We start from the raw sequence: 16,465 nt of genomic DNA on the forward strand, positions 1-16,465 counted from the left end.
CTATCCATTTTTTATACAAATAGTCTATACTTAAATAATAATGCATGTATAAGCACCATAAATTTATAATATGGTAACAATTATAACACTAAAATTAAAAAAACTTAAACTCTTAATACAATTGAGAAGTGGAATGAAATATTACATATAAAAGGTAGTCTTAAGGAATGAGCAAATAAATTATTTACATCAAATTTGTAAGATTCTCTTGTATAACAAAAATATAATTTTTTCTACTTAGATAACAGTATTATTTAAAAAAGAGTAAGACAACTGGATCATTGATCTCTATGATGTACTAACGATTCACTAGAGAATATTTTCATTGAAGTCATTCATTTCTAATTCCAGTTCATCATGAAGCTGGTGTCATTTCTTGCGATTCTGCCGGTGGTATCACCCGCACGGAAAAATGAATTCTCTTGTTTCTTAGAAAACTGTAACTATTATCAAAAATGACTGTATCTGAAATAGGTGAAATGTTTACACATTATTATTGGTATATATTTACATATTAAAATACTGTCTACTTACAAGTAGCAGGTACTTCGCAAGTAAGGATTCCAATTTCATCTAACTGATGGGCAGCTACTCTTCGGACTGGTATAATTTCCTTCTTTGACCCATTGGTGTCCTTCTTCAAGATACCAAATTTAATGTCATGATCATCACATCGGAATTCCCAACTAAAAGTATTAAGGGGTCATGTACGATCTTAAAACGATTACTATTTACTAGCAGCACCATATGTAGACACTTAGAATTACTTAGTCACGTCATACCTTAGCAAAGATCCCATTTCTGATGCATACATGTCCAGCTCCAGTTTTCCACCTTTTCGTATCGTTGTTGTAGTGAAATCAACCTGCTTATCTTTTTCCATATTATTCACGTACATTTCTTTCGGAATTTTGCCACCTAAACGAATCTGAATAAAATAAAAATTTTAAATCAATAAAGACCTTAAATGCAAAGTGCAATCAATAAGAATAAATGTAACTTTCAAATTATTGTACTTTTGTGCCAAGTTTTGGGTTGCCATCCGGGTCTTTAAGGGTGCCCCCGAAGAAGGCAGGTACTTGGTCCCTTTCTACATTGCTAAATATTGCAGCTTGCCATTTTGAAGGTTCAGCCTTGTATATCTGAATTTTTGACAGAGTATACTCGTTCATAAACTTCTTCGCAACCGAAAACGCGAATGCAAATACTTTTGGGGCTGCAACCGAGTGGAAGCAAGCATCAACATCCACGTAATAAAACATCAGTAATTTATTTGGCAAACTACATCATGACACCTACCATTAATGATATAACAAGTTTTCAATATCTCAGGATAATTAGCCTCGTACATTTGGAGTAACGTTATGACTACTTCCCCAGCTAGAGAGAAAGAAGAACATGCAGCTTGTTAAAGATAACCACTCTTCTATATAATTCAAAATAAAAATATTGATTTGCAAAAGATAAATTTTTAAAGAATTTTGAAATTCTACTCAAACAAAAAGGATAAATGTGAGAAGATTATTAGTGTAATTGTAGCACTCTAGAGTTAGATAACTCCTCGTCAAGTTATCAGTTTTTAGCTCAACATATAATGTTCCTTGTCTTATGCAACTGTTTCGTATATTTTTATACTCTGTTTTGTAGCCCAAAGAAAGTTTATCAATTCCAAAAATAAGTCTTTCGTAATGGTGATTCGAAAGGATCCAGAAACTGTCATAATAACCTTAATGCGGTTTTACCTGGTCGCCAGAGGTACTGCCTCAGATTGAATCCTTGCATATCAAAAATCACGACCACTTGTCCAGCATCTGGACCGTGCTTCTCCCTTTGCTCCCGACACAGTTTTAGATACTCCTCTAAATGTTTTATAGTGACCTTTATCATCTCCCTCCGGGAGACCACATGTAATATGCCGTATAAGTCAAGCGCATCAAAGTACACCACGATCACTGTGCGAATGTTAACGTTGTAAACCTATTTTTCACATCAATTTCCATTTTTAATTTATTTATAAACAAACCTGGCGCGCCATCTTTGTCGAACCCGCTTAGACCATGAGGCAAATATTTCTCCAGAACTTCTGGTGTCTCCCAGTCGGATAGCTTTTCTACTTCCCATTGTTTTCGCCATTCGAAAGACTAATTAAATAGAACATTATAAGAAATCTATAATTCATGCTGTAAATTAATTGCAATTTATCAATGAAGTTTTTAATTCTAATCCTAAGTCTTGCGTTGTAGTTCATTGATAAAAGGTGCTATGACCATTACACTTCAAATTTAAAAAATTAGTACACATCAATTGGAACTTCAAACAATATATATTTTAGTCTTTTTTAATTGAATATGATTATTATATATTTTAGTTCTTACTAATTGAATATCATTATTATAATTTTAGCCCTTTCTAATTGAACATGATTATTATATATTTCAATCCTTTTCAATTGAACAAGATGTAGCGTATTGTAGAAACGAATAACGTATCGAATACGCATTATTTGTTTCTGGCAACTTCCTGTGAGAAAATTGGTTTCTAGTCCAGTTAGGAAAGATAATCATTGCGAAATTGAATGCCAGCATTGCGTTTCGAATAGAAAGGGAATACAGTTGCAACATATTTAGTTGCAATATCCGGGATTCTGTCGAACAAGAAAGTGTTAATGTCAACGATCGGCTCGTGTGGTCGAACTGGTGTACTAAATCTCTCATATTTTTTCCGCGGCCCATTAATCATCGCATTCGGCAACGATACGACGCAGGGTAGGGTTACAGGTGTGTTTACCGGACGCTGGGCCGCCTCTTTCACAATCTGCCCGTGATTTCTACACGTAATTCCAGTATTTGACCGCCATGCTTAACGCAACAGGTTCAATTTTATTGCTGTAGATATTGATCAGTAAGAACTGAATAAATTAAACAACGCAGTAGAGCAAAGAATGGAAAAAACAAAAAAGAAAGAAAATCGAAATAGCTCAAATCAATTATTAAAATTTTAAGTTTCATGAATTTTGCAAATTTTTAGTTCATCATCTCATTCTGCGGTAAATACAATACATTAACACTAAAACCTACCGAAAAGTCGAATTGCCTTTTACTAATTTTCTTACAGAAACTCTAAAAGTGTTTCTATCACAATTTCGACTAATTTATAATTCAGTTTACACATTATGCAAACAACTTCCCCAATAATTTCTCACAGAATCATTTATTACATGTTCAGTAATTATAAAAGACGAATTCAAGAACGAGTCATTTCGACCTATCTGCTAGTTCTCGCGTTCAGACAAATATTTTGACCATTCGATATGCGTTTCTTCAAACATTCTTTCAGCGACAAACACGAAAGAGGATAATTTCTATTTTCCGACGCTGACAAAGTAGTCGTCCCGAGCCGAAACGAGATTCAACAATTAGCAAACAATAAGCCTGACGCTGCAGCGTTTGCACTTCAAACAACTGGCTTCACTTTCTCCGCGCTCATCATACCCGAAGTGTAAATTGAATACCGTCCTCAACGGTTTTACGATCGGCCCAGGTTTCCCATCTTCCGGCTGTAAAAATAATTCCCCAATCAATTTAACGCTCAATTACCAAAGCACCGGCCAGTTTCTTCTCTTTGCAACAAGCAACAAGAGAAGGTAGCAAGATTGAATCTGTGGTAGAAGGTAGCAAGATTGAATCTTTTCCGGCTGTTCGGTGAAACCGCCTCTTTACAACCGATTGTCTCGGTTGTCGGCAAACCTAGCGAAATTTTGAAGAATAACTGTGACCAGGACGAGAAACGTGTTCCGCGGGGCTTTCTCAATTGCCCGCGTCCGCGGAGTGTGGCGGGAAAGGCTGATGACTAGCGGATTTTTATGCGTTTATGGGAAATTTGAAAGTGCAAAATCCATGTTGCAATATTTGTTAGGAAACAACTATCTTTTATATTACCGCATTATATGCTTGTTTCGTGTAATTGCATAATTTATAGATCATCGCTTAACCGTCGATTCTTCGTTGTTATGACATTCTAGATATGTACAATACAAATCTAAAAGAAAATTGAAAACCATCTTCCTTGTTCTTTCTTATAAATTGAATATTTCGATTTTATAGATGTTCAAAGCTGTATGGAATCAATCACCGACGATCAGACTTTCAGTAGCAGATTCGCAAAAATCGCAGTGCCAAGCAACGCAATCGCGTTTGTTTTGTTTCAACTCAGAAACTGAATTACGCTGTACTGTTTTTACATTAAAATATTCCAAATAGTATGATCGTTCCATGTTTCCATTTCTAAGCAGGTAATGATAAAAATAAATAATTAGAAGGAAAACAAATAAATGAACTTAATTTGATTCTACGAACTGATAGGCTCGCACTTCTAAGCAGTGTAACTGAGAAGCTCGAGTACGCCGCTTGGCATTCATACAGTTAATAAATCTGAATTTGCATGAAGATTACTGAGAACTTCAGTAGTTGATTTTGAAGCACTACCTTAGAATCAAGAGTGATATAATATAATTGATAAAGACAATTCGTTTAGATTTTATGTTTAGGTCACTTTCGAAAAAAAGAACTATTGCTTGTATTATAATAACCTTATTATTACATTACAAATTTTCATGCATTTGTGGGAAATTTGAAAAATGAAAGTATAATTCTATTTTTATAATAAATATAAATATTCTAAAAAACATTATTAATACCTGACAGAAAAAATAAGAAGAAGAATATAAGAAGAATAATCAGACTTCTATAAAAGATTCAGTGTACCACTATGGACAATTGAAAATATGGATATTTGAATACTGAATATGTTTGATTATGTGCTTGAAAATTTGAATTTCCATAAACATCCGTAATCTATTGATGACTGATCAGCGGAATAATCTGATGTTTGAGACACGCGAATCTCGGCAATTATGGCCACGATTTCGAGACAAGGATCCTTCGGCACAGAAAACACGCGGCCTTTCTCGAAAGTTTAGCGTCGTTGCAACATTTCTGAACCGGCTTCTTCTTTCGGCATTATTCGCGGATTAATGGCTGCTCGTGTTGTCTCTATGAACCACTGATCATGCAGAACACACTCGGAGTATTTGCTAGTGGATTGCGGATCTTTATGCACGTTTCACGGATTCATTTATGAAATCTGTAATTGTATGGAAACTTCTCTTGCTTAAAATGTTTAGAATAGTTAATCGATATCGAACATAGATAATCTTCAAGTTATTGGGAATCGTAACTGATTTTGAATCGAATCGTACAAATTGCTATCTATTATTCTGAAAATTTGCGGTTGTAGTATCTTCATTCTTTCATTTGTATTTGTAATTTATAATGAATATTTTAATTCTTCCATTTTTATTGATATCTTATAATAAATATTTTCATTATTTTCATTTTGAACGACTAGAACGGTGGAAGTGTTCTTTTAGGTATAGCTCGTTTTACGATTGCAAAGAGTTAAATATCAACTTTGTTATTTGATTCTCTTTTGTTTCTTTTTTTCATTAGCTTAGAATAATTTTCTATTTTTTGTAATAATGTGGTTCATCTCTACGAGAGGACTACTTTTGTCGAACATTCGTACACCAGTCACGCTTCCGACAAGCGATTGGTCAAGATTTTTTTGAAAGCGGAGACCAGTGTACCGAATCCCTGTTTTGCTTCACCGTTTTACCGAATACATAAAAGTAACGGATTTCCTACGCAATTGTTATGAAACGAAATACTCGAGACTATTTCTATAACAGACTTACGTCCCGTAGCATCTTCTCCGCAGCGGCCGGGTCCCATTTTCTCGCTGAAAAAAAAAGAAATTGCATGTTTATTAAAATATCGAATCGTTATCGAACAGTACAGTCATCAAAATATTGTACAGATTCGGACCATGAGGGGAATATCATTTGAAAGTAATTGTATCGGAACTTTGATAAATTCGATAAGCTATCTCATATATAATTAACGATTAATCAATCAATACGGTACTGACACTGATAAAGTCTTGCACTGTATTAATCCTTTTAAATTTCAATTTTGAAGTAACTCGAAAATATATTATTAGAAAAACATATTAAGCTCTGTTTTCATACATTGTTTGAAATACTTATTAAAAAGTTTTCAATAATATTAAGATCAACAATCAATAACAGAAGAAATTATATTCATCAAATGGTATTTAAAATTTAAATTCTTTTGAATTATTTTGAAAATTCTTTCTGAAATTCCTGCCATGGATCTGACACAGTATTTAAAAGCGATGAATGAACCGGAGCATTTCTACCGGTTGACTTCACTACAGTCGTCAATCAGATTTTATCGTCAATCGGCCGATCTAAACGCTATCGAGACCGCGCGCCAAAGCGAGTATCGTCGACGACGAGCACGCACTTGACGCGTGCAACCGTTGGGCAATTGCGCGAAACTATTGCGGCGAATTTCAACTGGTCGTACCTCGGAGCCAACGCAGTAGAAAGTAATCGTCGTGATGCGGCTGCAGAATGTCCTCAACTGACCGCCTAAACTGAAACCAAAAATTCGCGTTTGTTATTCCGATTTGCGCCACTGAAGCCAACATCCGCAGGATTCCACGTATTGCGATTGTATCGAGAAATTATTCCTTGTAACCTTAGTTTCACGTTTTTAATACGATTATCGTGGCAAACAAACTTCATAAGAACTTAATTAATGTCGCTGTTTATTTCATTAAATTCGTTACACAACGTGTTTTTCTGTTGCAGTATATTATAGCGTATATACTCGATGATGCAATTTACCATACGTAAAAGGTGATTAGCAATAACGAGTAAACAATGCTTCTATGAATATTTGAAAACATTCTTTAATAAGCCTATTAATTAACTTTTCAATATCTACATTGAAGCAGTAACTTAAAATGGAATTCTTATGTCACATTATTCAAAAAATTGTCGATTCACAGTTGCAATTACCTACATCCTCAGGCGTTAATCATAGGTTGTAAAATATCATTAACACTGCAATTTGTGTTTACACAAGTATGTATTCTAATTGTTTATTTTTAAACCTCCAATTTCTAAGTTGTAAATAAACGAACCTTAATGATCAATAATTAATTATCAATTAATTGTGTCGATAAATGATGAAAAATTACTTATTAATATAAAATCATTTATTAATAATAACGATTAATAAATGATTAATTATTTTTAATAATGATTGTTAATAATTTGGTGTCACAGTTTTCCAGTTACTACTTAGTTTCTTATGAGACTAAATTCTTTCCTTCGTTGTCCGTTTGCTTCTTATAATTATTTCCAAGCAATTTGGAAACTAATCATCAGGGACTATGGCGTTCAGCGTGTGTAAATAGCCATCAGATAATGCATTAACTTATGAATCAACAAACATTCATAAACTGCTCAAAACTCCAGTTTATCCGCCCCGAACACCTGAAACTCAGCGAAAGATTTCTGCGATCGACTGTATGCGATTCAACTCACATTCACATTCACTGTCGTACATACTAAGTAACAGAGTAGAAGATTAGAGCATAGTGGTGTCATTAAGCGTGCTCTACACTGTCCAACGTAGACAAGCTACTAGCAGGATAATGTTTCGAACATGATTCGAACGTAACGTTTTCCGCAATATTGCACAATGATCGGTACGGCGAACAGGCCACCGAACGCTTCCTGCCCGCATCCTATCTTTAAGAGGCGAATCTTTTTTCAACGAGTTACTTCGACGAGGTTTAACGATCCGAAAGAAAAACGCTAGTTTCGCGATGTCGTTTACAAAACCACCGGCCGCCATTTACTTTCACGTGAAATTTTTCGCGAGGCCGCCGCGCCGATCCGGTTACACTTGTCCGAAACACACGCCAACGATCTAACGGTGTACGTATTGCGGTATCGTGTACGTAGGTACACCGCTTCCGCGATAAACGAGAGGGAAAAAAAAGAACTTGGGTAAAAAAAGAGCGGAAAACCCACGAATTCGTTAACCATTCTTTCGCAAACCTGAATTCAATCGGCACGTCAACCGTTTCGCTCCGGGAACCGCGAATTCGCTTCGTCATTTGAAAAATAAAGGGAAAACGATATCGGGGATAACCAGTTTCTGTGATTCTCTGTTTGTAAAATGGAATTCGCTTGTTTGCGATGATTACAAAAATATTGAATTATGATTGTTGGGTGTTAACACTAAAACTACCGGATGGGTCAAAATGACTCATTCTTGATGTCTTTTTTTCCAATTATTAAAAAAATAACAGATGTTGCTCTGAGAAGTTATTAAAGAAATTGATTTAGCAGTACTCAAACTGAATTATAAATCAATTAAAGTCTCAATAGAGGTACTTTTGCAGTTTCTATAGAGAAATTTCAAAAAGTCAATTTAACTGCTCGTTAGTGTTAGTGTTAAAGGTTTTGCGAAAGAGAATTGTTTCATATACTTCGGTAAGAAAGAGGAATGTTCACTTTTTTTTAATGAAATGGGAATTGAGCTAATAGCTTTTACCCTGGTTACTAATTAACTTGATTCTAAATTTTCTGTTTACTGTTGTTATATTTTATATTGAAATGTTTGTTACTTTATTAAAGATTCTCTTTTCTTGTTCAGCTAGTTATTGAAACTTAACCCTTTTGCATGTGAAAATTTTTAAAAATATTAAACACCATTGCTATGAGAAGCTAATTTACCTGTTCAACTCTTACATATTAGAAAACAGGAAACTGTAGACTGATCTTTTGGTATTTAGCAACAAAATCACTTGTTTCGAATTTGTTTGTTCTAAATATCAAAATTTGATGTCGTCAATATGAAGACAATTGTGTTCAAAGAGTTAATTTACGCTTTTTCGTTTATTCGACAATAACGAAGCAGCGGGGCCTTAACACGACGGAATGATCGATGGAAAATACGAAAGATGAGAAGATCTCGCGACATAACGTAATGATTACCTCACCTATCGGTCTAACCGGTTCTATTTCTTCGGGAGAATCGTTACTGTGTCGCACGAGACACAGGAGATCCGTGTGTCTTTCCACAGGGCCTGCGTTACAAGATTCTCATAATTGCAGCAATTAAGAAAATGACCTCGTTTTACTCGATCGCACCGCTTGAAGAACCGAATCGGACGAAAATATAGAAAGAATCGATTTGAGGAATATTCTATTGGAAAACATCCCATTCGTAGTTGACCCATTTGCGATTCGAATCTTTCTCTTTGTTAATACCCATTACTGTTGAGAATGAAGAAAATTTAAGCTGATTGTTGCACATTTTTTACGTTAAAACAGGGACAAGAGTTCAAAAATTTCTTTTAAAATATTTATCTTGCAACGACCTGTTGTTTGAAATGAAGGACTTTCCGTGAAAGAAGTCACAAATGAAAAAGAGCGGCAGAATAAAATATTTTGACAGTTGTTATGCCTATTTGAAAATACGCAAATTGACGTCAGAAGTCGTGAAGGTGTTAACTTTTTGCGCTGACAATTAATTCAGAAATTCGATAAAGTCTCGCGGAACAAAATTTGTATTTGTATTACAAATCCACTGAAATTTCAATAAATTGTATTATTAGAGAGATTTTGGAGAAAAAATTAGAGTTTCTATAGAAAAAATTGAAGAAGTCGATTTGACTGCTCAATAGTTCTAGTGTTAAGAATTCAATGTTTCGACTGTATGAGAATTGTGATCAGTGTTTGTTCGGCGGTCAACACGTATTGTTATCAAAGGTTAATCGCATTCGTTGGAAGATATAAACTCATCGGTCTGATTCAATCGAATATGTGCATAGTAATTATTCGATCACTGTGTGTTCTTCTGATCTACACGCGATAAAGACATATCGCCAATAACATGTTCACTGCGGACGATTTAATATCTTTACACAAGTATATGCGTAAAAAAGATGCATCATCGTATCGCGTACTTCGAACATTACGTTGTTCTAAATTTCTTCAGAAGACTCAAACCGGTAAATTATGATTCTCACAGAGTAAATTATGTATAAGCGTCCGAAGCTGGAGGAATTTCTTGCATACAAGGTGTACGAATGGAGCTACATTCAATTAAAAAAAAATTTCTATCGGCGTCAATATTAGAAAATATTTCAGTTTTTAAATTGAAAATTTGCAAGTCCATTTGATGACCAACTGTACTTTTTGACTGTTATTAAATTTTTATTTTAAAATACTCGATTGTTTCTATATGTAGATATATTAATTCAAATTTAATATTTAATTTAAATTCAAAATCATGCAATCATGTCCATACCCGTTCAATTCTATTTAAAATCTCCACCAAGAGTCTGACGCGTTGTAAGGCAAGGGGTTAAATCAACCCACTTTACAATTTTTGTTTCGTAAGTATTTAAATTATGAAGTTTTTGCGAAAGATTCTCAATTAAACTTACGTATCTGTACAAATACAAGACTAAGAGACTAATTTTTATAAAAAATTGCAAATAAGTCACTCTAATTGCTTGATAGTTTAATACTCAAGAAACCGAATTTCGAACAGTTTTTAACAACTCTACTTATTTAATTACACTCTTCAACATCCAAATTTCCATAAGAATCCACAATCTAGTTACAAAAGAAAACCCTTCGAATCGAGGATCATCAAAGTTCCAACAATTTTGGATCACCGTGTACATCCTATGGGTGCCTGATCCGGAATCTACGATGTGTGCCAACGACCGTAGTTAATCTTCAGCTGGCTGGTGCGGTGCGTAGAGGCAACAGGGTAAAGAAAGTGCCGTTTTACTCCCAGATACCGTTCCCTTTCGATCGCCGCGCAGGAAAAACATTGTAGGAAATCGTCGCTCGCGTGACGGTGCCGGTAAAAAGCGCGGATTCACGTGAACCGCGGCCGGATGTCGGACACGAGGAAGAAATCACCGAGACGAGAGGCGTTCCGCCGTGATGATAAAGTGATTATCATCGGGGAGAAATCTTCCGGGTAATCACGCGTTCGCCGACAACGAAAGCCGCGTCTAAATCGTTGCCTGTGTTAGCGGCTGCCTGGGAAAGACGTTCGCTGGACCCCCCTTAACCGATTCTTAAAGAGAAATTGGTGCTTACGTATTATACGGACTACCGTTGTTTTTAAAAAATAAAATATTAATAATAAAATATTAACGTATTGTTGACCGGCAATTTAACCTGTTAACTGTGGAACTTAGTTTGAATAACCTCTCGTTTTATGTGCAATAAAATAAAAAAATTAAGTGTGTATTCGTCAAACGCAAGACGAAAGCATCTAGGATATATTTTAATGAAAAATCAAAACAGAACAAAAAAGAATTACATGTTTATTTGAAAAAATAAGAAATTCATTGTTGAAAGAATTAGTATCATTTCAAGCTTTAAGATGACGCGTATACTCGTCAAATGCACTTAACTGGTTAACGCAAAAGCTATTCCATGCCACCGGTTGTTATTCCATAATTAAATATAACAGTGAAACTATCTAAATAAATTTCAATATACTTTATTTATATACATAATGAATTGAAATGAAACTTTGGATATATCTTTTATATAGTTTCTAATATTTTTCTTTTGCAATATTCTATATTGCCCTGCATTTCAAACATTGAAACAGCTAATACACAAACAGGAGTTAACTCGTGATCGGTCAACATTGTGTTAATAATATTTTATAACTTCAATCAAATTAACTTTATCTGTATGTTTTCCTTCTAATTATTTACTTTTGTTATTTCCTGCTTAGAAATGGAAAAATGGAACGATCGCACCATTTACAATTTTTTAATGTAAAAATAAAAAAGCGTAATTCAGTTTCTGAGCTGAAACGAGTGAAACGCGATGGCGCAAACGGTTAATAATACACGATGTTTATTTGATTTTTTGCTCAAAGAGAAGTTTTCAAAATCAACGTACATTATCATGTTAGATTTTTCTACTTTTTGTTTCGTGAAATTGGCCGATTTAGCTAATGACTGACTCTACAGACCCTTAGACTATTCCTTTTTTAGCGTGACTACTATTGAATGAATAATCCTCTATAGAAGAGGAAGAAATGAAAATGTAAAATGAATGTTACATAAAACGAATATTAAACACCGTTTGTAACAATTCTCTTTGAAAGTGTTAAGTTACTTCCTTTATGACTAATAGCTCTGGGCATTAATAATCGATCGCCCAGTGCATAAATAAAACTGGACGCCGACTTGATTATGACTACGAAGAAAAGTATACTGTAGAAGTTCTTTGTCATTCTCTAAGAAGAACTTCCGTATTTTTTATTAAAATGACGTAAAATGGAACTTTCCAAGCATCTTGTTATGTTTGTAGTACACCGAGGACGACGTTTTCCACTATCCGATCCGCACCGTGCGAGATTTACTCTTCTTCAGAAGTCGGCTATGAACGAGCGTTCTCTCCCTCTCTCTCTCTTCAGGAAACTCTTCGTATATTACAATTTGCTGTACCTAGTATCCTTCTTCTCCAACGTTTACACGAATTATTTAAATCAGTTGCGAAACGCATTTAGATGCTCGATGCACAACGATATCCTGTTTACAGAAGTCGCAGCAAAGTTGCTTACGCTATTGCGTGCTGGGTTGCGAAAAAAAATGGATATTTATTCTAGATATCGACGAAAACAATGGAAAATAACAATTAAACGAAGTTTGAAAGAAAAAGGCAAATGTGCAAGAATTGTAGTATAGAAAAAAGAACCAAGAGTAGAAATATCTCTTTTCCTAGCAATCTTTAGGATTCATTAGGAATTCGTAATTCGTTATATTGTTTTTGATAAGATCCTGAACATCTTACTGTCTCTTCCTGTTTCCACGCTTCGAGCATCTCGCCAGTAATAAGCAAAAGCTACCACGCGATGTCCTAATAAGCAAGCGCCTCCCTTGGGAACTACTAGAGATATCATTGTACGAATTATCGAGAAGAATATTGCAACCTCGTTATTAAGAAACAGTTTTTGTCTCCATTCAACTTCAGAATGATCGGTCTCAAGTGGGGGAGGTTCGTTGAACCAGCTGAGAGCTTGGATACGAGATATTCTTTTTATACTCCCGGATGCTGATTAAACACCGGTTGATACTTTTGAATAATATAAAGACATAATTGCGTGAAAGTTCGATGAAAGGCGGGTGAACGGAACGGACGGCATCTATTTTTGGACAAATCGTAGTTGGATATTATTGGCATGAAATGTATACAAATAGATCACGTGGGAATTTTTACAAGCGAAGTCGCACGTAAACGTTACCAGTCGTTAAAGTGTCAGAAATAAAAGTGATTTGTATTGTACTGCAAATTCTAAAAATAAATATTTTTTTTTGTTAAATATGAGTACTTGATTGCTAGATGTATGTAAATATTTCTTGAAATGTTAAGTATGCAAATAACCGTACCATTTTGGTTTACAACTCAGAACTTAGTAAAGTCAGTTCCTACATCTTTCTCCGACTAACAAATACTGCAGCATTCCATTCAGGATCGCATATTTTGCGGTTCTCCAACAACGCATCATTAAATAACAATACGATCACTGAATTTTGCGTTATTTTAATCTATCCTTAACTGAGCAATACCCCAGCAGCAAATTTGAAAAAAATTTTGTTTACTATCTTTAAGGGAAAATATTTATGGATTTATAAATATTAATCCATATTATTTATTCTAAATAGCAAGTGATCGAGCAACATAGTAAACATTTACTATAATAAATATCAATAGTAAATAAATATCACACGGTTCAAAATTATTTTGATCTAATTGCTAGTTTCTCAAAATTGTTTCTAAATCTGGACCATTCACGCTATGGCAATGTAAACCAATCTTAATTATCCCCTTGCACTCGAGAGGCGATTCTCAGTCACCATTTGATGCAACACACAAAAATTATAACATTTAAAATTCAATATTAAATTTTTATTTAATTTAACATTTTACCGACCGGTAGCCGATTAATCGGCTACTATTTACCGCTACCAGTTGGTAAAATGTTAATATTTAACATTGAAATAAAATAGTTTTAATCCCCAATTTATGCAAAACTTGTCTTTATGTTAGCTGCAAAACATATCATGAAATATCTGAAAAATAACGAATATTTATAATAAAAAATATTGTCCCGTGCAAGGGGTTAACGTTATAGCGTTGACAGTTAATTGCAGAATAGCAATTGAAAGCAACGGATCAAAGTGATCTAACGTTCGCAGGATGAAGGCTAAGGTCGCACACTCACCTTCTTCAGCGCGAAAAACTGGTCGTCCTCCAGTTTTAATGACTTCAACATGGCCGACACTTCCGGTTCACGCGGTTCACACGGTTACTCGATCGATCGTTTAATTTCTCCGCGCTTGCAACACGTGTCTCTTCGCGACTGTCGTCTATTTCTAATATCAGGGTTGAAGAGCGTCACTTTCCTTGGTCCGGCGCACCTTCCCCTACCCGCGGCCACTTTTTTCCAGATCTACGGACATGCAATTTCAACACGTTTTTACAACGGGAAAATTGTGACTTAAATGATAAATACTGCTACTATCATCAATTTAGCGTTGAAGGTTTCTTTAGCAATGCTTAGGTGAATACTGTGAAAAAACTGATTTGTTATTATCTATAAAAAACGATACTGATGATAATAACAGTGAAATACTGAAGTTCAATAACACCGGTATTTTAAATGTTCTGAGGTAGCAAGGATTAAACCATCAATCAATTGACTTTTGGACTATAAATACTAATTTTAGCAAAATTAAATTTTGCCAGTGTAATACAGGTTAATGAGATTTATAAATAAATGAGAAAATGAAATAATATTTGGTAGTTGAAAGATATAAGCCCATAGTGGCTTCATAATATAATATTTCAAAGTATCAAAACGTATCAAAAGGTATCAAAGAATAGCGTACAAATACACCAAAATTTAATAATATAAAATTACATGTTCGGTAATTCAAAAATAGTAGATTGAATAATAATAATGAAGCAATGAATGATAAAAATGAACAAACTGGACATAAACCGCAGCCCACAACCTAGCGCAAGAGCGATATGATTAGGAATACCCTCGAGTTGTTCGCGAAGCCTCTTTCACTTCGTCAACGAAAACCGTCGACGATTGTTTCACTTTGCAAACGAACCACGGTGGTGGGTTTCGCTTTACAAGCGAATCACGAACCTGTCGTTTCACTTCGCAAATAAAATTTACGGCGGGGAGGATCGGAGTGACCGGATCGAAAGAATTTAACGGCATTTTGGCAAAAAATCAACTTTCTCGTATTTACAAAATTCGTACTGGTTCCTAGATCTAAAATGAGAACGTCAATGCAATTTTTGAATGATTCGTATTAAAGCAGACGTTCATAATTTAACATTTGGAAAATAACATTTTCCACCAGAAGGAACTGCTTCTTCTTCAACAGATCTCATTTCATATTCTTTCCCTATTGTTTCTTTCTAAAATAAGAAAAATTCTTTCGTAATAATATCATTCGTATTTCCAATTTAAATTACCTTCAAAAACATTGAGTAATATATCGGATAAGTATTTTACCCTTTTCCAAAGTATTCAAAGAATTAACAGTAATTACTAAGCACAAAATACATCTCATCACAGATTACTAGGAAACTATTATCTTTAACACTGTAACATCCAAGCCACGCGTTAGTGCGTTTTTAACCTGTAAAGTCAGTAAAGTTTTATTTTCTATAAAGTTTTCTTCATTTCCAACCCATGAAATAGATTATTTTTAATATAATAACCATAATATTCCATACACTTTTTAAATTGATTCGTTTTCAACGTATCAAAACAGAATTGATTTTCACTAAACAATTCCATAAAACGTCCTGTATGTAGGATATTCTATACTCCAGAATTACCGGATGCTTAACCCATTTGCATCCCAAAGAGGAATATTTCGCCCATGACGATTGTCACTCATCACCAAGCGCGAACTATTCCGCGAATCGCGATTTTCATTTATCACCCGAACGCGCAATATTTTCCATACAAAGCAGTTCGCTATTGTCACGCAGTGATACAAGGGCTGACTGTCGGTTAAACGTCTTAGATGTATGAAGTTAGTGCCGTATTTACAGCTGTGATGCAAATGGATTAAGTGTTAAATATTCTGCAAGCTTCATTCTTTATAAACTTCATTTAATAAAAATCACGTAAGTTGTGCCAAAATACCACCAGATTTTCCCGATTCAAATCACTGTCAAAGTTATTGTGAAGCACGGTACCACGGTTACCCGGCTTACTCTATGGTGCAACAGGTGTCTCTTGCGTTCACCGTGTCTGCGCTCCAGTTCCCCCGACCAGTCAGACCTTCACTAAAAATGAATGCGCCGCGGCGATCGGCGCCCGAAGAATGACACCGCTCTGTTCTCCGCGGTGTTCCCGATGCCGGCGCTCGCGTGTCGCCCGTGACACCCCACTACTTCTTCGATCGTCTCCGCGCGGCCCGGTCGCAGGAGAGCGGAATACCA

The 16,465-nt window shown here is 35.0% G+C and overlaps 1 protein-coding gene across 8 annotated transcripts; it reads right to left on the bottom strand.

Annotated features, from left to right (window-relative positions):
• Positions 1 to 107: 107 nt before the first annotated feature.
• Positions 108 to 16,413, bottom strand: LOC116428873 (SEC14-like protein 2). 8 transcript variants are annotated; one of them, XM_031981052.2, is made up of 11 exons: positions 16,270 to 16,413; positions 14,214 to 14,441; positions 6,447 to 6,516; positions 5,753 to 5,796; positions 2,024 to 2,141; positions 1,743 to 1,952; positions 1,300 to 1,380; positions 1,017 to 1,216; positions 783 to 928; positions 535 to 686; positions 108 to 465 (listed from the first exon to the last, which is right to left on the bottom strand). In XM_031981052.2, exons 2-11 carry the CDS (start codon positions 14,262 to 14,264, stop codon positions 356 to 358), a joined length of 1,182 nt encoding a protein of 393 aa, XP_031836912.1. In that variant the 5' UTR covers positions 14,265 to 14,441; positions 16,270 to 16,413; the 3' UTR covers positions 108 to 355. The 8 variants fall into 8 exon arrangements, with proteins under 8 accessions (XP_031836912.1, XP_031836909.1, XP_031836910.1 ...); XM_031981049.2 differs by having other exon boundaries at positions 16,238 to 16,387; XM_031981050.2 differs by having other exon boundaries at positions 16,229 to 16,379.
• Between the last annotated feature and the right edge of the window lie 52 nt (positions 16,414 to 16,465).

The sequence above is a fragment of the Nomia melanderi genome, chromosome 11 (assembly GCF_051020985.1).
Source record: "Nomia melanderi isolate GNS246 chromosome 11, iyNomMela1, whole genome shotgun sequence".
Lineage (NCBI taxonomy): Eukaryota > Metazoa > Arthropoda > Insecta > Hymenoptera > Halictidae > Nomia > Nomia melanderi.